Source organism: Mytilus californianus, unplaced genomic scaffold (assembly GCF_021869535.1).
Source record: "Mytilus californianus isolate M0D057914Y unplaced genomic scaffold, xbMytCali1.0.p SCAF_3, whole genome shotgun sequence".
Classification (NCBI taxonomy): Eukaryota; Metazoa; Mollusca; class Bivalvia; order Mytilida; family Mytilidae; genus Mytilus; species Mytilus californianus.
Window position 1 is genome coordinate 105888559 of NW_026262679.1, and position 23590 is coordinate 105912148.

The window sequence follows — 23590 nt, forward strand, 5'->3', positions numbered from 1 at the left end:
GATCTAGTTTTCCTTTTTTCCAATCATATTGTGCTTGTAGTTCAGTGGTTGTCGTTGGTTCAAGTCTGTTATATTTGTTTTTCGTAAATTGTTTTGTAGTAACTTAGGCCGTCAGTTTTCTCGTTTGAATTGTTTCACATTTTTCATGTCGAGGCCTTTTAAAGCCGACTATACGGTATGGGTTTTTTTCTCATCAGGAAAGGCTGTAGGGTGACCTATAGTTGCTTAACTCCACTTGTTTGATCTCTGGATAATAGTTGTCTCATTGGCAATCATACCACATCGCCATATTTTTATGTATATTTAAGCGGCTGTTTCCGAAGAATATGCAAACGTAGAAATAACATACGTTGATTAAATATATTTTGTTTACAGATTAACATTGCTAAATTGAGACTGATTGTTGGTCCTCTAGTGGTAGTGTTTGAAAAAAAGTTTCAAGAATTTTTTATGAAAAATATTAATATTTATTTTTAAAAGGTCTCAAGGCATCGAAAAAGTACAAAAGTTTAAAATAATAGAATCAATAGCACCATAAAGTAACTATTAAAGACAAGACATTATTTTTTTTTTTTGCGTATTGAGGTACAGTAACTGTTCAACTGATGAGATATACAAGGACTTCATGAATGCAAGTAAGACGCTAAGTCTTTATTATAGCCATGAAACAGACTCTGAGTGTAGGAATGACTTACTTTCTGGCACACATTTGCTCTTACATATCTTTACTTTTCACATGCATTCTTTTCGTGATAGGTACGGCTGGAATTTTACTAAAATTTATGTAAGAATATTCTAAATGAATCTTGTAATTCAGTACATTTCTAACTATGTTAGTCTGGAGCGGGAGTTCTAGTTACACCGTTCTACATCGTGAATGTCCTTTTTTCAATAAAAGATGACTCACAACCGTTCCTATCAATAAAATTATTCGAAAACAATTGAAAATATTGCAGTACATTTTACCTTAGAAAGTAAAGTAAAGTTTGTACACCTGTTTTTTATTTTGTTTTTTTTTTTGTATAAAACGATAATAATGATGAAATAGTATTTTGATTATTTTAGATATAGTGAGTTAAACATGGTCCACATTGATTGACACAAGAAATATGTCTTTTTTTTTAATTTTCAAGGTTTTTGTATTAACATATTGATACTGCACTTGTTATATCTGACCAATATAGAAGCACTTTAGTAAAGTATTAGATATGATAGCTAATTATGCTACATTTAAGATACACAAAATAACATGAAACATCTTAAATACAAAATGTCATCGTACATCAAGGAAAATGGCGGTGATATCTAGTCACCTACAACTGACAACCCGAGTTTGTACCTGTGAGAGGAACGTTTGTTTAGAGAGAAAGACAGAGTGTGGGTGCATAATATTTCACCGGGACATACAGATTTCATGTATAGGGATTTCTTGTAAATATTTCCACATTTGAAAATATATTTATTTTAGTGCAGTTGAATTCATACCAGGTATGTAGGAACCCGTAATTCAAGTTATTGGCATCATTAAATTTTCTTAATATATAAACGCATTATATAAATGTTGTTTAAAGATAGCTCAAAACTGAAAGATTTGTTACAACTGTGGGTATATTTAAATACAAATATATGAGAATGGCATTCTTAATCAAACTAAAAACAAACTATTTGTGTTATCTTTTCGATATTAAAATTTAAAACCGGTAAAGTTTACAATATTCTATCATGAGTTTTTTTTCTAACAAAATTGTCTAATACTGCAATATGCAGCACTGAATTACATTTTGATATGAATTGTTAAAAAATATATTGGAATTATATGATTAGACTCTGTTACCTATATTAATTTATATTCCAGTAGGTTTTAACACCATTCTTATTAATACTCAATGAATGAAACAAATACATGGGAAACTTGTCTTTAAATGATATTAAATCAATTAATCGCAATTAAAGATCCAATGCCTTACTTTTAACTAATTCAATTTAATTTGTGAATATGATTCCATGATTTCTAGAATTTCTGCTCATAAAAAGTATCACTTAGACGCAAAGTGACATCATATACTTGAAACAGTCATTGACTCCATTCACAGCCACCTTTATTCTCTTCCACATGTCAGACATTCATAGGTTTTTCAACAAAAATCTGTTGATCTGATAAAACATCCTTATGCTTTGAAGAAACGGTTCAAAGACGCACCGGAAATACATTTATACGTTGGCACCTGGTTATTTCCCCCAGATGCTTCATCCTCAATATTAACCTTTTCTCCTGCTCAATCTGTCTCTGAATTTTTTGTATCGTCTAAGGTTATGGCTGTCAATAGTTAGCGTGCTATTCTTCTCATATTGCACTTTGATTGCGCCATCTGCACACTCACCATCGTCAACACTGACGTCATCAATCGATATGTCACCTCGATAACCAAGCCGAGTAACTGCCTCAAATTTAACCTTATTAAGTAGAAATATATACTAATCAATCATAAACACTATAGCAATAGAAAGAATTTGAAAAAAAATAAAAAAAGTTATGAAAAATGAAAAATTGAAAATCTCCAGATCTTGATATTCTACCAGTGGAGTTTTTTCAGGATTATTGTTGCCATTAAAATGTTACAAAGCATTCGTAGTAAATTATGTTTGTTTTGTTGTTTTTTGTTCTGGAAAAATTGAGACATTGCGGTCGATAGGAATTATTTGTAACTTCTATTCCAAAGTGCCGTGCTAGTGGTGTTATTTTAATGTTAGTTTCGATGTAAAAGAGATATTGAAGTAAAATCATGTTATAATGAGGATACGAGAGACGTTTTTTTATGCTTTTCATAATTTCCACATCAAATAGTTTTACTGATGGTGAAAAAAGAAGAAGGTATGATAAAGCTAGTATTTACCATTGAATTCGAAAATAAAAAAGTAATTTAAACATCATAAACCATCCTCTAGTTATTCACATTACAGTAGTCTGAAATACTGACAAGTATAAGTTATGTCTTACATACTAACTTTTTGAACTTAATGCAAAACTTCAAAAAGTTGCTAAAAGCCTAATTTTAAAATAGTTTTATTGATATTTACCTAAAACGGCATTTTGCTACAAGATGTTTAATACGAAATGTTAATGTGGGTAAAATTTCTTCTTGGGTAAGACATTGACTCATATCTAATTTTCCTAAAACCGTGTGTAAAATACGTAGCCATTTATGGACAAATGTATAATATTCAACATTTTATGATGACATAGTTGCATAACAACTTATAGGTTTAATCTTAAGTGTGTAGAAAGTATCATTCTTTTTTATCAATTTGAAAATTTAAAGAATTCCACTATTTCGCAGTTTCAAGGTCTAGATATTGGCTTTTATAACACATCTTTTTTTTTCTTTTTTTCTTATATCAAAATGGTATTATTTTATTGTTTTTTAATTTGCCAAAACCTGATATGATATTTAAATTAGATGACAAAGTTTTCTTACAGGTAAATTATTGTAGAAACTATAAGTATAAGAAATTTAACATATCTGTTTTCACATTTTTTTTATTATCTCATTATCTATGAAGAATGGTTCAGAATTTGCATGACTTTATGAAAGTTTGGGTTTTCAACGCTCTTCAACTTCCTATTTGTTTTGTCCTTTCTGTTGTGTTATTTTGAGTACCGTATGTACCGAGGAGTCGTATGTAGACGAAACACGCAACTGACGCAACTGACGTACGTCTATGGTATCACCAGCCCAGCAGTCAACCCTATAGTACTGATATGAAATTTCATTGATCGGTTGTTTTCTGTAAATCAACTTTTCATAAAATGTTAGAATATTTCGAAACATAAAGGTTTTCTACCCGAGAGGCATTGATGGCCGTATGATTCGAGCATTACTGTTATTAGTCTTTTATAGATATAAGCTTGTATGGTGTTTATTAAAAGCCTGATATCTTTGATGACTTAATACAAAGTGAATCCTCAAGAGATTACAGCAATCACCTGGCGGAAGACGCTCGTCTTGCTGTGCAGGATGTAGAAATACACAGCCACGTCCGGTCCGTATGGGGACATTACATCCGATGCGCTGTTCAGAGATAATAAGGCAACGCTTATAAAGAAGATATAACAGACGATTTATTACTTGCATAAGAGGTGCATAGCGTTTCCGGATAACTCCTCCTGCAGTGAACTATAAACCTATTTGCTCCCATGCTCAACTTTGTGTATTTTAAAATAACACTTTGCATCTGCGGGGGCATCATTTGTGTCTCCCAGACACAATAATATCTCAAAGAAAGTCCTACATTGACCTTGTTATAATACAATTACTTCAGAGTGGAGTACAGGGCCATCACTTTGACAAGTTGTAATTTGTTCTCGTTCTGAATATTTATAAAATATTTGACACTGGTCGTTAAGCAAGAACCATTAAATCATGATGTGTGATTTTGATATGCATACATTGTAGTCCTTCTGTTTAATTATAACATCTATGTTTTAAAAAAAAAATGGAAATATAATTGAAGTGAGACTATATTAATGAAATCGTCTCTCTGTCGAACTCGATTTGATTTTCTATCATGATTTCCTTGATAGAGGGTCGCTGCTCAACAGGAAGCTATTACACCAGGAGTTCCAAGTTGTGAAGTTGAAATCATCCATTCGTAAATTTTACGGACGCCATCACGAGTTGGTTGGCCGTTATTGAATATCTGTTTCACAGATGACAACGGATATGTTCCAATTGTCGTTACTACAATCCTGTCCCCTTTTCCCCGAATGTGACCTACCGAATTAGACTAATCACCGGGTTTGAACTTACATGAGTAACACGACGGGTGCCACATGTGGAGCAGGATCTGCTTACCATTCCGGAGCACCTGCGATCACCCCCGGTTTTTGGTGGGGTTAGTAATGCTCAGTTTTGTTCTTGATCTTTTTTTTTAGCCATGGCGTTGTCGATTTATTTTTTACTTAGGAATTTGAATGTCCCTTTGGTATCTTTCGTCTTTCTTTCTAGTGACAGTACACATTTCTAGCCTTTCATCCAAGTCGAAACATACCTTGCAGATCATAACTTTGTATTGATTAATAATTTGTTGTCGTCCCGAACATGCATGACATATTTTTTAATGGACATAAAGCAAACAACAAACAATCAACCAATCAATCTTATGTTATTTACCTGTTATTTACCTGTTATTTACCTGTATATAAGCCGAATGTGATTTTCAAAATCAGGAGGAAGTTAAGTTCCAAATTCCCCTTTTTGTTCAAATTCTGCTTAATCTCTCATTTCTATCGATCCAAAAAATGGATTTATTAAGGGGTATAGAACACCTTAGGGAGTTAACTCTTACAAAACCGGCTGAACGTTTTAATCACATGCTATGAGTAAAGAGAAATCAAGCTTTCCAATGATCAAAATTAGTGTTCATCAAACTGGTATATAACCAATGAAATTATTCCTGTAAATTGAATGTTTCAAATTTCTTAATTTTTTTATATTTTTGTCAACAGGTCAAAGTAAATATTTTGTCAAAATTTTATGAAAATTAATCGAGCCAAATCTATTTTAGTCAAAGTGTTGGGTACCCCCTTTAATACGTATTTTAAGCTTGCTTTCAGTAAAGACAACAAATAAGGAGATATGGTATGATTGCCAACCATTTTTAGGGTGCGTTTGAAGTATTGTTAATATGTATGTGTTTATATATGCATTGTGTTATAAAGGTATATCTTACTTGATTTTTATTTTGTATTTAAGGATATTGTTTTGTTTTATCTATGAGTGACATGAAATAGGGAGGATTGATTTCTCCAAACTTATGTAAGCCCCTTAACAAATGTACATGTATGTGTATGTACAAAAATATCATCGAAGATACTAGGCTTATATTTTTTTACGTCAGTCGCGCGGCGCGTTTCGTCTACACTAGTTTTATCGGTGTCGATCCAACTACAGTTGGAAATCCAAATTAATCAGGAAGTTGAGGAGCACTAAAAAACAAAAGTTCTACAAAAGTTGTGGCTGGTCTGACTATGGCCATCTACGCATGGGGGTAGAATTGAGGTCTATTAATCATTGATGATTATCGTACATCTATATTTTATACCTAGATTTCATAATGTCTGTATTGTACAGTGAGAGCTTTAGAAAACTTGAAATCTCACAACCATCAATCAACTTGCCAGAATTCTTTATAAACCGCTGTTTTATTGTTATGTTTGAGTTTCACACGATTAATATGATGCTAAAAAATCTGAATAAGTAATCATTGCATGTCTTATTCATGTTTGAAAAAAGTGCAAAATCTTTTTTTAACTTCGAGACGGGTCAAATGAAATATGTAGATTGCATCTTTCTTTTCTTCGCGACACCCATAAACAACTTTAACAGGTGTATTTCAATGAATAGCTTTCAAACAACGTTATGTGTGTTTGTGTGTTATAAATCCTCGGGGTATATTTGTATTAAAACTTCAAAGTTAACGGTAAAGTTATATGGTAGAAATTTGACCACACAGAATGTCCATTATCAGATGAAGACCGATATACCTGTATATGAAACAGTAGTTTATAGTAACCGAATGCATAAATTACTTAATTACATGGTTCCTATATATTTAAGGAAGGCTGGTGTGTTATGAGATCCAATAGAATGACCATATAGTAAAATAAGCTATAAATGTAGCAATTAATATCGTATAAAGTTTGCTTTTTACTATTTTTTCGCTTTGTAATTTCCGATTATTTTGTGAGAGTGTTTGCGCGTTACGTCATGGTAAGCATTAATTCCTTTTCCCCTAGCCAACGCTCTGAATAAGAGAATAAGATGTGCTCACATAATCTTGAGGGCATGATATGAAACAGACCTAGTCATATCTGTTGAATCTTTTATTTACGGAGGTAAAGGGAATGTATGAGTTCAACGGTCAATGAACATTTATTAGGCATAAAAACCTGATCTCATCTTTATATGCTAAACTTGAAGTTAATGGCCGGGTGGCCTATTTTATTTTTCCTGCAAATATTGATTGATTGTTGTTTCGCCCAAGCAATTCGGGAGGTGAATATGAAATAGAAAACATAAAACGAATTCGAACATGAAATTATTAAAATAAAAAGCAGCTGCGCCAAGAGCGTATGATACAACCTATTTGCATATTGAAATTGTGTAACACCCACCAATCCTAACAACAGTATAAAGTTTGTAGTAATTTGATAGAAACATACTGATTTTACATGATGCAATTCTTCATTTTAATAAAGGTCTACTTGGTAAAATTTCTCACCCGATATCCTGTTCTTGCTAGAGCTTTGGGTATTTCCAATGTAGACTTAATCCAAACGTCTCCTTGGTTTCCATATGCTCGCCATACAGAATTTAATTCATTCTGGAAGTCAGTCTATAATATGAAGATAAAAGTAAAATGATACGTAAAGAGTTATACGTAAAAGGGATACAAAGAATTACAAAAAATAAACATTACTACAAACATTCCTAACCCCTTACATCCGACTCCTCCGAGAAAATACACATACAAACAAAAACATGAACAACACACGGTTCAGATATCCAGAAAAAAAATGGTGGGGTTAAACCAGTCAGTTCTACTATCGCAAAATCCTCCTCCTTTACCAACCTAGTTCATATGTCATAAAGTTAAATACAGGATAAAAAAAAAATTGATAAAGGAATAAAAGATGGCGCACATGATTTTAACTTGAAGGTCGTGCCTACATAATTTCCTGGACACCACAGCTTCGGCATTGTGTATGTGATATTACTTGGTGTATACATTACACATACATGTAGATGGTGACTTTTCTATTCAAAATATGTTCCATACCCGTAATGGTATCACATCGGAGTTTGTAATTTAGAAACAAGATTTTATATATATCACGTGATGCTGATATCACGCAATATATTCCCAAACGTAAGATTTGTAAGGAGCTGAAGGAAGAAGTTGAAGTAACCCTTGAAATTTGGTTTGAATGTTTTGGTGTAACAAATACCGAACGTGCTTCAAATTTCGAGGAAGAAGACTTCAAATTTGCCTTTTCTTTAAAATGTGCATTTGTCCCATATCTAGCATGGTACGTGACAGATAAGCAAATATAAGACTTACGAGTTGGATATTAGTATTTAATAAATAACATGAATACCATTCGTAAATCGCAAAATCAGAAACCATATCTACGTAACAATATCGAATAACAAACAACAATCTGGAAAAAAGAAAGTTCCAACAAAATCATAAAAGTAATATAATGTTCTCCTTTTTTTTCTTCTAAATCTGCTCTTAAATCAGAAATTAGGCAAAAGCGAATCTGTAAGAATTCGTAGCAATTTGTTTCATCAACATTATACTTACTGTTGTGTAGACATTAAGTGTTCCAACATGTTCACCGTACATGTGATAATAAAACGATAGGCACTGAGACTTCAATCCTCTGTATTTTGGAGATATTAGTATAGCTTTCTTCCCGTTATTTTTACCAGAGGCTTCAACGAACATATAATGACCTGAAAGAAGCAACCGCATTAAACAAATATGTGACCGTATTTATATATGTACAATCAATGGTAACAATACATTCTGGTTGAAAATAAGATGGCATTAAACACATACTGCAAAACAAACAGCTTGTTTTGCTGTGTGTTTGTTTATTCCACATTGGCTAAAGGTAAAGAGGGAGAGTTGAGATCTCAAAATATAGTTTAACCCTGCTGTTTTTTTTTTTGCGCCTGTCCCAAGTTAGAAACCTGTAGCCGTTCTTATTCTTGTGGCTTTTCAAATTTTGGTTCATTTGCATGTTTCGGAATTTAGTGTGGCGTCCATTCCGCTGAACTAGTACACATTTTTGTTTAGGGGCCAGCTGAAGCCCGCCTCCGGGTGCGGGACTTTCTCGTTGCGTTGAAAACCCATTGGTGGCTTCGGGCTGTTTTCTGCTCTTAGGTCAGGCTGTTGTCTCTTTAACACATTCCCCGTTTCCATTCTCTATTCTGTTTTGTATGACGTCTTATATTGGTATATGTTTGCATTAATAAGACATGCAATTTGTATAAGCTAAACAGAGGACAGATTACTAAACCTGAGACTCACTCTGGAAACATTTAACAGGAATTTATCAGTTTGGTTCATCGTTTTTGTGGAATTTTGTATCCAAAACATTTTATGTATTTGACGTCTTAAGAGTTCTTGATGATATTCATTCCAGAAAATCACGTCATTCAAAATAAATATAATATGCAATATGTTTATGACATTTTATGTTTATGCAAACAGTTTTACTAATATCAGCAATATTATATGTCGGACAGAAAATTATTCTTACCGCTTTTCTTTTCAGCACATGTATGATCCGTTTCAGGACCTGTGCCACTAGATGGTGTCTTTCCAACATTTCTGAGCCAGTCGAAATCGTCCTTTTCTCCTTCTTGTGTGAACCCACATACTTTATCATCTTCAAAACCACAGAAACTCTGTGTTTTAGCTGCGAAACGGAAAACAGAGACACATTATTTTATGGAATCGTTTTATGTGTTCATACAAGTTCTTGTTGGAATAATGTGGGGGATAAATTGGGGGAGAAGATTCCAAGCGGGCAATGCACACCAAAAGTCAAAGAAAAACGGACAATATCATGACAAAAAAATATAAAAGACAAACATGTCCACAAAGGACTTAACAGTCAATCACACATACATCTCGTTGATTATTAATTTTTAAATTGAGATATTTACTCGTCACTATAACATAAACATTAAGATAAAGTTTCAAGTAAAACAATACTTTTCAAAATGAATTGGAGAACTCTTGCTGTTACTGAAAGGAAAGTTCAAAATACTTCTGATAAATTGATACGGTTTTCTTACTTACAATCATGAATGGGCTTTTCTAGCGTACAAAATAATAATCCTGGTATCTTAGATGATTTTTTCTTGTTAAAACGTTCCCCTGAGACGCATTCAAGTCAAAATGCATGTGTACTTTTGAACGGCTCGTATTAAAAAAACATCTACTTAACTACGAGGTTTGGTTTGAAGTCACACAATTATACTTTTTTTTACCTATATTTAAATGAATTAATTTTCTTCAGAAAAATTATTACATTTCTTATATATCTTGTAAATATGCCGAGGTTGCAAAACTGATATTTAATAGTTTTCAACCTGATGCGAAAGATATAAACAAGTAAAATTTTAGTTAGATGCATAAAGATTACAAGTCAGTTATATTCATACAAATGGGACTAAAATATTAACTTGTACTTTTACGTCATATGGTTTATATAGGCAACAGAAGGGAGGGGACAGGATTGTGCACATGAAACTGGTTTAACCCCACCACATTGTGTGCCTGTGCCAAGTCAGGTTATATTGACCTTGTGTTGTTCGTAATTGTTTGTCCATGTTAAATAAATACTTTTATTTCTCGTAGGAGTCGGATGTTAGTAGTTTGTGTGATACATTGGACTGTGAAATATTGCAGATTCCTGTTATTCCTATGTGTATTTTTTTGAAAAGGATCAAATAAGTTAATTTCTTTAGAAGATTTAAAGGCACCTTATTTCGAAAAAGATACACTTTATACGGTAGGAGAATTGAAAAAGACATACATCGCGTGAAAACGATTATCCTACAGATTTATTCGCATTATGTCCTGTATTTAACTACATTTTAACAACATAGTAAGAATAGATAGATTAGACATATTTTCTTTGATATTTTCTTCGAGGAAATATTCAGTAACATTGACTATAATAATCATTACTGTTGATTCTGATGTGTTGTTCCGCAGCTGTCCCTTTTAAAGGTTAAGGGTTGAGCGCTCACGAACATGTTTTTCCCCACCTTATTTTAAAGGTATGTCCCAAGCCAGCAGCTTGCAAAGACGTTGTCGTTTGTTGATGTCTCCAATTATTGTTTTAGAATAAATTAGGGAGTTGATTATGACCATTAAAGTGTTGTACATTTCTCATTCCGGTGCCTTTTATAGCTTACTATGCTCATAGTTAAAGGCTGTACATTGCCATATAGTTGTTCTCACTCACGTCGTTTGGTTTCTGGTCGATAGTTATAGTTGTAAATTGTAATCTTACAGCATTTTCTTATTTCTATATTGATCAAATTTAATGTGCAATAAATCATTCTACTTTTACATCACCTTTTTATTTAATTTTTGTTCTTAATCCTTTATATAAAGAATAAAAACATCTATCAATTTAATGTTTTTTCAAATTGTAGCATATATATTTCTAAAAGGAAGATCTAGAATATGATTCCATAGAATCTAAAATCTTCTACAAAGCATATATGTGTGAAATACGTCCTCTCAGAAAAACGTCTTTTCTCGTTAAAATAAGGCGACAGTAGTTTACCGATGTTCAAATCACGTGAATTGATTAGGGAGAGACACCTCAAGGTATCTATCACAAACTGGGGGAATCGCATGAACTCCAAAAGGAACGAGACCGGGTGTGTCGGCAGGGTAAACGTCCCCTGCTATGCATTAATTCACACTCCGTTAAAATGTCCTGATCGATAAAATAACAGATCAGACGACTTTACTGGTATCAAAGATATAAGACCGCGAAAACATGTCGCAAAAGAGAGGCGAAGAGACGTACTCGACAATTTTTCCTCTTTTGCTGCTAAAGCAAAAGCAATGTGACTGTGGACAATATACGAATTGATTTTTCAATCTAAGTAAGAAATGAAAACTTGTAAACTGCTCAACTAATGAGAAAATATAGCAGTACAAAGCAAATGATCGGTCCTAATCTTTGAATTGAGAAAAGGTTGTCTAATTTGTTCAGATATTGTGATCGGGAAGTTGTCTTGGTTTTTTAATATTATGATCAAAGTTAGAAAGTGAAGCAGTAATCTTACATTATTCGACTATTAAAACAGTATTTCTACCAGCATAACGAAATGCAAATGTAGTAATTATCATTATAGAGAGAATAAATGATAATCACTCGTTTTCAATGTAAAGTGGAATGAATTTAAAGGCAACATAAAATTTCGTCCCTCTGAACATATTGATAAATTGCAGTTTATTAAATATAGTTTATACTGGTAAATGTACAGGATACACGTGATACCGATAAAAAAATAAGTGTTTTTCAACAACCTTATGTCCAAAGAAACTGGAGGCTCTAAAAAAGTAAAATAACAAAAATATCGAACCCCAAGGAAAATTCAAAAACGTCCTTTATCAAATGGCAAAATCGAAAGCTCAAACACATCAAACGAATGGAAAACAACTGTCATATTCCTGACTTAGTACAGGCATTTCCTTATGTAGAAAATGGTGGATTAAACCAGGTTTTATAGCTAGCTAAACCTCTCACTTATATGACAGTCACATAGAATTCCATTATATTGACAACAATGTGTAAGCAAGACAAACAGACATAATTGCCCATTTGACTTCTATATATTTGCAGAAAAAAATTCTTAGTTAGAAATCAATTTTTTCAAATTAAAATATTTTTTTTCTTGATGTATGTTAATATATGATATATACGAACTCCGACTATTAATTTGAAAATTCTTGGTGTATAATTAAAAAAGTTTCCCATTAGGTCCCTATGCTTATTTTGATTTTTTGAAATGATGATTACCTGATGGAGTAAGTATAAATAGTGTAAAAGCCCCCAATCAAAACAAAAACAAAATACATGTGCTTTGAATGTTTGTTTCTGTGTACCATGTGACTTTGTATATTTAAATTTTAAGATGACCTTAACTGACTAGCAAACAAAATTAGATTTCATTTCATGTGATTTTTTTAATTGTTCTATATATTATAGGATTCTTCATTGCCCATTTTATATTTAGAAAATATTAGATATGGTATAAACTAGTAAACAGTACTTTATAGGCAATTATATGAAAATGAATTTATCATTTTCTTTTATATTTATACCTTCATATGTTATATTAGTAGACATGACTTATAACAGGATTTGTCCACTTTTTATGTTTAAGTTTAGGACAAGGAAAATATATTTAGATAGGTAATGTCACATATGGTACAGTTTACAAAGAAAGAAACACTCAAAGCACATATATGTTGTTTTTTTTTATCGGAAGGCTGTTACACTATTTATACTTACTCCATCAGGTAATCAACACTTCAAAATTAACATAGAGACCTAATGGGAAACTTTTTTAATTATACACAGAAAATTATGAAATTAATAGTCAGAGTTCGTACTGAGGGGTAAGGACCAAATATTCTCCATGGAAATGAGATGTGCTAATGCTTAAACAACTGCATACCAATTATCATTGACCTACCACTAACAGTTCCCCTTAAACTGACCTAATCACAAACTAATACATGTAAACTAAGCAAAAGTTTCAAAGTCAACAGACCATGAATAAGGGGGCGGGGCCAAATAATCTCCATGGAAATGAGATATGCCAATGCTTATACAACTGCATATCAAATATCATTGACCTACCACTAGTGGTTCCCCATAACCTGACCTAATCACAAACTAATACATGTAAACTAAGCAAAGTTTCAAAGTCAATAAACCTTGACTGAGGGGGCGGGGCCAAATAGTCTCCATGGTAATGAGATGTGCCAATGCTAATACAACTGCATACCAAATATCATTGACCTACCACTAGTGGTTCCCCATAAACTGACCTAATCACAAACTAATACAGTGTAAACTAAGCAAAGTTTCAAAGTCAATAGACCTTGACTGAGGGGGAGGGGCCAAATAATTTCCATGGTAATGAGATGTGCCAATGCTAATACAACTGCATACCAAATATCATTGACCTACCACTAGTGGTTCCCCATGAACTAGACCTAATCACAAACTAATACATTGTTGACGCCGCAGCCGACGCCGGAAACAGCATACCTATGTCTCGCTTTTTGACTCCGTCAAGGCGAGACAAAAACCAATGGCATATAGACACTCTATAGACAAAGTACACAAGCAAAAACGAAAGACAAGAACACAATGGCGGGATGTATAAATACCGAGCCACGCCAAAGGTATATTATCAAAAAATAGACTAAACAGTAAAGGTCAAAAGCATACAAAGACAAATGAAAGGGACACAATAACACGTAATTAAGATGATAAACAACGTCAGTGCCTAGAAAATATATTTCAAAACACTAAAGAGCATGCGTCGCTTACCTAGGTTTTTCTGCATCTTCAACAGTGGACACTCTCCGACATTGAAGACCAGATTTTTTTTAAAGATTTTCCTAAAATGTAACGGACGACGACGACGACGGACGCCAAGTGATGAGAAAAATTTCGAACTTTATAAAATTCGTAAAAACGAAAATAAAAATACATAAAACTAAAAACAAAATGGAATATACTAATCACTGATACGAATACAATTGAAATAATTAAGTTTGAGCATTGCTCTGAGATATATCAGAATCTCAAACTGAAATATTATAAATCATGGCTAATCTATTGTTTATATCAGATTGATACTCATTTGTAATATAAAACTAAGAAAAAGACAGCATAACATTAATTAACAACAATCCTACAATATTATTTGTATTTGTCTAATCAATAACCACATCCTGACTATATTGATTATGACAATGATGGATTTGTGTTCAATGTCCAGTTGCAAATACTACATGCATATCATGACGAAAACACGTTAATAAGATATGAATATGTACCCTGCTTTATACAAGACCGACATGCTAAGCCGGATTTTTAACGTGCTAGTTCACAAGTTAAGAGTCCACAAGAAGACATGTCACCCTACTCGGACACATTATTTCGACTAACAACCGACTAGTCTTTGCTCTCTTTGTTTAATTAATGCCACGCATCAAATACCAATTTCCAAGTCTTTGCATGGTTTGAACTTTGTTTAAGATAGATAAGATACAAAGGAAGAAATAAAAACCATAAGTCAAAGAAAAAAACAGAAGCCACCATGGTAAAAACAAAATAGACGAAATGACAAACAGTCTACAAAATACTACACAGAAACCTCTAAATTTATAGCAACACAAACCTCACTAAAACCGTGTGTGAAGTTCATCGTCCGGTTCATACCTGACCAAAACTTTTACACCTACGGCAACTATTACACCTTGGCGAAATACTGATTAGAACACTGTATAAATTTCGCACAAACAACTTATAATAATAATAATAATAATAATAACAATAATAACAATAATAATAATAATGATAATAATAATTCTTTATTTATTGCATGAACCTGCATAACATATGATTTTAAGGTGCATGTGTTTAAGATGTTTTTCATAAAATAAAGATGATCTCTCTCGTAGGCTTTGAAATTAAGCATATAAATGTTTTACTAACAATTTGAGTTATATATAAATACCACGACGATATTAACTATGCATACTGTGCTTTATCAGTTAATCACAAAACATAAGTGGTAAAGTATTCGGATTACTAGACAGATAAAATACATAATGTTGATATTTGTGCATGTCAATTTATAATAAAAGAGAAGATAAAATAACACTGACAACATCTATGATAAACATGCTGTATCCTTGAAGACCCGAATAAATGTATATACCAACATGTACTTTAATCTCTGTTATTAAGATTGAATCTCGTTTTATAATTCCCCATCAAAGTTATTTCTCTGGAAAAGTTTTATTTCTAGAAGTGTATTGTAGTGATTGGAGGAATATCCACTTCAAGTTGACGTATATTCGTACTTTTTAAAAGACGAATCGCAGTTTATTTCCTTTGAAGAAACTGCAAATGCAGCATAATTTAAAGTAAGCAATAAAATTAAATGCTGATCCAATCATAGGGATACTCAGTTATTAAGTTCAGAATTGGAAAATGTACAATATGGTCTGAGGATGATCCTTTTTAATCTTTTTTAGCAAATGAAAGCGCTACAATATAAACCCTAACTTTCAAAAAAAAGATATACATTTAGCAATAATTAAATTTATACTATAACCTTCAGGTCAAGTATGGTGATTTAAAAGTATAAATTCAAAATAAATTATACAATAAACTCCATTTTACTTGGTATGTGTGAGTTATTTGGCTGCTATCTCAGTATTGTCGTAAATACACTTCTGCAGTGTTCCTAAAGAGCTGCCTTTAAATCATTTTAAACAAATATTGGTTTACTGTGTAAATTACGGATTTTCCCTAAAATTAATCTAGTTCATAAATTAATGCACCGAACTATATATCAGGATTTATAAAACTGTGTCGATTACTGAATGATTTTATCTAGTTATAATACTAGTGTTATAATACTTAATGTAATATATTAGTATAATACTTTACAATGATATATACTGGGTCTATAAATAGTAGCTATATGTTTAGCCTGTAGATGTATTTATGCAGATAACATTATTTAGATGTCTCTTATTCATTTATTTTAAGTCTGTAAAGAAAGGATAATTTAGCATTTATCTTATCTGATGGACTATCCGATGGGCTATCCGATGACCAGTATTTCCTACACAGATTTACATTTGCTCCTCTACGACCCACTTTTATTTAACAACGCTGTTCTCAGTTTTTTTCTCAGACTGATGCCCCTATTCAGCTCATCTGTTACCTATTTTCAAATGCTCTGGACTGCGGACTTCCTGATATAAATTTGCATTGAAATTGAGTAAGACATTAGTTTTTTCCCAATACTCCTTCACATTTTCGACTGTCACTGCAACACCATAGTTTTATTTTGTTTACCGTGTGGTTTTTTGACTATGCATAAGAGTAGATGTGCGAATTTAACGTGTGTTTTTTTCAAACGCAGTGACTTCCTCGTCTTTTCAGGAAACTGTTTAAGGTGGTACATAACACTACAGGGAGATAACTCTTTAATAATCAGCTGAAAGTTTTAATCACGTTCTATTGTTAAGGAAATATTAAGCTTCTCAATACTCAAAATTAGTGTTTGTCAAACTGCTATATATCCAATGAATTTTTCGATAAAGTGTGTGAAATTTTTATATTTTTGTCAAAGGGTCAAAGTAAATATTTTGTCAAAATTTTATGAAAATTAAACGAGCCAAATTAATTTTAGTCAAGGTGTTTGGTACCACCTTAAAGGTTCGAAGATACTATCTTCATAAGCAATTATGGCCGCTTATGAGCAATTATTCAGCAACTTCCACCAAGATGACTGGACACACATTTTCCATATGTTCGAAGTTATGTGATAAAGCATTTGTTAGTATTGTGTTATTCAAGTGTCTCAACCCTTTGTTACGTTTCTAATAACCATAGTATTTATTAAACCCGAGTTTATTGTTTCCTTTTGTATATTTGTATAATTTTGATTTCTACAATCACTATTATCGCGACTTTCAGAGAGGAAAATTCCAATGAAATAACAACAGAAATTCGATAAAGATAATGATGCAATTTGATAATATGTTTCAAGGTCATTTCAGTTAATTCTAAATCATTCCAGTGTTCAAATTGTAAAAGTGACATTTGAGTTGCAAGTCACGTCAGATTGATGCATTTGTACTATACGATTTTCAAATAAAATTTAAATCACTGCATATTTTACTTTGTTATATTGTAAAAATACCTATACTCTTTTTAACCGGATTACTTTTAGGTGAAATTATAATTTTATAGAGGATATGATAGATTGCACTGATAATATCCAGAATAATGTGTACTGAACTATTTTATAAACTACACATAAACATCAAGTAAAATCAAACTTATATAACTTTAAAATATTTCTTCTGTATGCATCCTTTGAAAGACGTTTGAACTATCTTTATTTGAATGTCATCTCTTATATCCTAAGACCATAGATTAAACTCTTAGTATTCTGTTTAGGTCCTTTTGGTTTTTATACTTTTTTAGGTTTTTCTAAACTTTTAGTCTGTAGCGTACCTGATGAATGTTATATCAGAAAGACTTGTAAGGAGCACGGACATCTGTATCATACGTTCATTCAGATATTACTCTTTTAGCTGGTACATGAAATTCATTTTAACAAAATACAGATCTCCAAGGAAACAACAAAACGTGGGAAGTCCATAAAACCTGACAAAATCAAAAGGTTCCACTATATCAACCAACGGAACGAATGGAAAACAGCTGTCATATTCTTGACTTGGTATAGGCATTTTCTGAATAAAATTAAGTGTTTCGGCCTATTGAACTGTCTCGCAGTATGCATAATTAAAATAGTCTTTGTATTTATATATAATGTTCCGGAAAACACGAATAAAGTTTTATTTCAAAGCTTACGAAGCATCCTTAATTCATGAAAAAATCTCGTATTAACTTGGGCCTCAATAGCATATTTATGCAGTTTTATACAGTCAGTTGTTTGTGCGAAATTTATACAATTAATTTCAAGTATTCTAATTGTCATTCCGTGGGGTATCATAATTTTCATATCTTAACAACTTTTAGTTGGTTTAGTACTAGACAATTGACTTCATACACGGTTTTAGTGAGGTTCGTGTAGCTAAATCTTGAGGTTTTAGTGAGGTTCGTGTAGCTAAATCTTGAGGTTTTAGTGAGGTTCGTGTAGCTTAAACTTGAAGTTTTAGTGAGGTTCGTGTAGCTAAATCTTGAGGTTTTAGTGAGGTTCGTGTAGATTAATCTTTAGGTTTTAGTGAGGTTCGTGTAGCTAAATCTTGAGGTTTTAGTCAGGTTCGTGTAGCTAAATCATGAGGTTTTAATGAGGTTCGTGTAGCTAAATCTTGAGGTTTTAGTGAGGTTCGTGTAGCTAAATCTTGAGCTTTTAGTGAGGTTCGTGTAGCTAAATCTTGAGGTTTCTGTGTAGTGTTTGGTGGATTATTCGTCATTTCATTTTATTTAATTTTGGTTGTCTCTTTTTCTGAAATTCGGCTTTTTTTCTTATTTTTTTTATCAATTTGACAAATAACACAATTGGTACATCGTACATCATAAGCAATACTAAGCTCATTTCAAAGATGCAGAAACTCCTCGATGGTCTCATGGAAGCGAACTCGGGTTAAGCGCGGGAGTTCATTGGTTCGATCATCTGTCCGGGTAAAACAACACTTTTCATCGTTGAGCACGCAGCATAATGCATTAGAGTATAGAACGGTCGGCTCGGCCGTCAGAATAATGTGTCCGAGTAGGGTGACATGACATCGTTTGCATACTTCTTTGTTTACTTTTGGTTTTCCTCATCATCTGGTTTGTTTTTTCTAGTCTGATATATCTTAATGATATCGCTTAAACATAAAGAAGTATAAATTATAGTTAGTAAACTGCAATTTATCCATATGTTCACAGAGGGCGGAATGTTTGGTATTGATTTAAATCATTTTCACATTGCATTGAAAGAGAGCACTAAATAAGACTCTCTCACTGAAGATAATTACTACTTTGGTATTTCTATATGCTAGTAGAAATGTTGTTGCAATAGACAAATAACGCTAGATAACTGCGTCGGAAATAGTTCACTGTCTAACGTTGATCAAACTACTAAAAAACCAAAACAACTCCTCAATCACAATATCTGAACACGTTAGACAACAACTTCTAAATCCAAAGAAAAGGACATTCACCATATCGGAACACGTTACACAAAACCTTCTAAATCCAAAGAAAACGACAATCACAATATATGAACACTTTAGACAACACCGTCCAAATCCACAGAAAAGGACAAGTCATTTGCTTCCTACTAAATTTATTTCTTATTAGTTGTACAATTCGTAAGGTTTCATTTTACCAAGATTGAATATTTAAATCATAAATTGTCATCAAGCTCATTCATTGATTTTCTTTAGTAGCAAACAAGGGGAACGTATTTCAAAAGAACTAGTAGAATAGGTTTTTACAATAAGAAAAGACTTTTTTAGATGATGTTTTACAAATATACATATTTACTATAATTGGTAGAAGAAATTAGATTCTAAGTATTACTTTGGTCCATTTAAGTATTATGTTTTGCTCGAAATTGACAAATCATTGAATTAATAGATTTATGTATTCTATTATCAATAACAATATCAAAAACGAACAAAGTGGACCATGAATATAAAGTAAACATATGATGTGCTAATTTCAACTAATATGAAATTTTTTTTTAAAATGTGGCAAAAAATAGTGATGCAATTGTACAATTTAGAAAAATGTTTTCTTATGTTACTCCTATATTGAATAAGATGGTATTGTATGCTTGCATCTGAGACAATTATCAACAGAAGACGTAAGGACAAGGATCTGAACAATTAAAAGTCACGGTACGGCCTTCAACAATGAGCAAAACTATAATGTAAAGTAAGCCAAGAACCAACGCCGGTCGAATTAAATTCTAAGACAATAAATGAAAAAGATCATTGAAGCCAGCAACCAACGACAACCTTGGCGGGGTTAAACATGTTTGTGAGCACTCAACACTTTAATAACCTTGGCGGGGTTAAACATGTTTGTGAGCACTCAACACTTTAATAACCTTGAACAGTTATGTAACAGCACAAAATAAGGACAAAATGTATCAATACTGCAGTCAATGCAACTTGATATTTTATAGTTCACAGTTTCACAGTTCTTTATAGAAGTTTGAGTTATTCAACTGCTAGTATTTTGTAAAACGTCATTAAATACAGGCAAAATATGTATACTAATCGTTTTCAAGCAAAAGGATTTTTTTAAATACCTTTTTTTTTTTAAATTAAGTGCCTTAAAATCAATGTAATTGAAAATTTTGTTTCTAAAAGATTTATATTGATCCTCTTCAAAACAATACATAAAAAAGGATAGCAGCAATCTCTAATTTTTGACAGTGCAACACAAACCACCACCATACGATTCCTTAGGGAAAATTCGACATGCAATCAATAACATAAACACATTGTCCTTATAACCTGATTTGGTACAGGTACAAAATATTGTGTATAGTTGATCCAGTTTTACGTGCACACAATCCTCCCCTTAAATTTGCTCATATAGACCATATGTCGTACAAGTCAAAATGGTCGTTTGATTTGTATTGATAAAACGGATTGATAATTTTTATCCACTGGAATGTAACTTATTCAAAAATTTCTTTTCAGATTGACAAGTTTTTAATATCAACTTTGTATCCTCGACTTGTTTTAAGAATAAATAGAGATAACCTGATAATACATTTAAAGTGAATGAAATGATTTTAAAATTATATCATGTTTGTATAAAGTTCAAACCATACAATATGTAGTTTAAGCCGATGGTTTTTTGCATGAACCATTGAAAAATACATAGCCCACTTGCATTAAGACTTCAGTACGCCACACGGGAAAGCTCTACCTAGAAAAAAAACTCATCAAAGATACCAGACTTATAGTTTTGTACGCCAGAAAAACCAATGAAGGATGACTAATTTTTAATGGAGTTTGATGCGACTGTCATACAAGTGAGAGGTTTAGCTAGCTATAAAACCAGGTTCAATCCTCCATTTTCTACTTAAGAAAATGCCTGTACCAAGTCAGGAATATGACAGTTGTTATCCATTCGTTTGATGTGTTTGAACTTTTGATTTTGCCATTTGATAGGGGACTTTCCTTTTTGAATATTCCTCAGAGTTCACTATTTTTGTGATTTTACTTTTTATTCATTTAATAAATGTATTTTTTCAAATTCCGAACTCCAAGGCAAATTCAAAAAGGGGAATTCCATGAAAACCTGACAAAATCAAACGTTATCACTCAACGGAACAAGTGATAAACAACTGCCATATTCTTGAAGAAGAAAATGTGGGTTATACCTGGTTTTATAGCTAGCTAAACCTCCCACCTGTATGACAGTTGCTTATAGTTACGTTATATTGACAAGATTTATAGAACATGTATGCTTAACATACATGAATGTAAGAAGACCAGATCCCTTTATCAAAAGATCAAGAACTTTGAACTTTCCTTCAGTAACAGCAAGAGCTCTCCTATACGCTTTGTTAAGTATTGTATTACTTTGTTTTAATTTGTCTTCTTTAATACTGTAATACTGATATTATATATATTCCATTTTTTTTCTGGACTTATTTGTATTGAACGTTTTTGCACCATTTGTAATTCCGCGGATTAAAACAGAAAGGGGAAGGAACAAATGGTTGGCTCACACAATTGAATTGTTGAGTTTGTTTTACATCTAGATAGGTCTTCAACAATGAGCAAACCCCATTCTAGGTATAATCACAACTCCGTCGACCTCATCTTACTGAAATGATCCGAACGGTTTTTTTTTTTGCTTTGCCATTTTCAGGATTCCTCTTCAACAATACACAAAAGAGTTCCAAGTTAGTATCCAAAACGGACCTTCATAGGGTGAGGGAACGTTCTGTTTTTTTTTTTTGTGCTAAGTTGATTTATCGGCTTCGCATAAAACCATTTGTTATTCGCAAATTTAGTTGCAATATTTTACATACAGGTATAAGAAAAAAGTGGTAAACGCAGGATATTAAACGACGTAGCTCCAACAGTTTTGTTGTAAAAATTTGTTGCTCTACTTTTTGTTCGCAAAAGTTAGCAAAACTGGGACATGATCTTTTTCCTTGATCGTTCATAGAACCGCTTAATACAGGGAACTCCTCATTCTGAAGAAAACTAGACGTATGTGGTGATTTATATTGACTCTTCAGGTTATTCAGAAGATAACACACAGTACGTCCTTCTCATTATCTAGAACAATATTTACTTTTAAAATTGCTGTTTTAATAAAAAAAAATGAAAATTACAGAAACATGAACTAATGGATTATTTTTTCGATAGACTGTGTTACCAAGACAAGTGTTGATAATGTAATAAAGTATTGAAGTGACAAAACTTGTATACTTCATTGGTGTGGTTAGTCCAATACATAATTTTTACTTCACTGCATATTTCGCGTTTTAGATATTGCACAGATACCTTATTATATCAAATAAAGATCAGGTAATTACATTTAAATGTGACTTTTACATTAAAATATAGCTTAATAAAATCTAATTATTTTGTATAAGGTTTTCACAAGTTTATCGAACCGTATAAAACCCAGGTTGAACTTTGGAACTGAGCAAACTATTTTAAAAAGAAAAAAGGAAATGTATCTGACATTACAAAAACGAGAGATAATGAAGAGACACCAGGATAGATGTACATACAAACAAGAGAAGTATAAAACAATCAAAACATAGTATTTGATTACACTTATTTAGATATTAAATAGTAAAATCATCTTTTCTATTCTGTTAAAAAATTTGAAACATTCAAGACCCAGTGTCAGTCATATGTGAATTGCAAAACCGCCTTACTTTTATTTCATAATGTTAGTACAATTATAAACTTATAAAGATAGACTATAAAATGCAATAAAAAACATATTTCTTTTTCTACACATAAACCCGAATGATATATTTCACACATTTATAGCTGAAAATGATTTTTGATCTGTTTCAATATGGCTCGACAAGACTTTTTCCCAATATATGCTTGGCTGTTTCGTAATAAATGAATAATTCACTGTTGTTTGCTTAACTTCAAATGGCAAATATTGTATGTATTTTCAGAACTAGAACAAAATTAACAATAAATCCTGTTTGTAAGTTCTGGAATTTGAACTTACAAAAAAAATGACGTTGGTGATGTACAGAAA

General features: G+C 32.1%; 1 protein-coding gene across 1 annotated transcript in view; it reads right to left on the minus strand.

Moving 5' to 3' along the window:
• Nucleotides 1-444: 444 nt before the first annotated feature.
• Nucleotides 445-23590, minus strand: part of LOC127735684 (uncharacterized) — a 44675-nt gene continuing 21529 nt past the window's right edge. The window contains exons 3-6 of the mRNA XM_052245944.1: nt 9332-9490; nt 8368-8519; nt 7282-7395; nt 445-2454 (exon numbers count right to left, since the gene is read on the minus strand). Coding sequence (XP_052101904.1) covers nt 2260-2454; nt 7282-7395; nt 8368-8519; nt 9332-9490 — 620 coding nt within the window. The 3' untranslated portion in view covers nt 445-2259. The remainder of the gene's footprint in view (nt 2455-7281; nt 7396-8367; nt 8520-9331; nt 9491-23590) is intronic.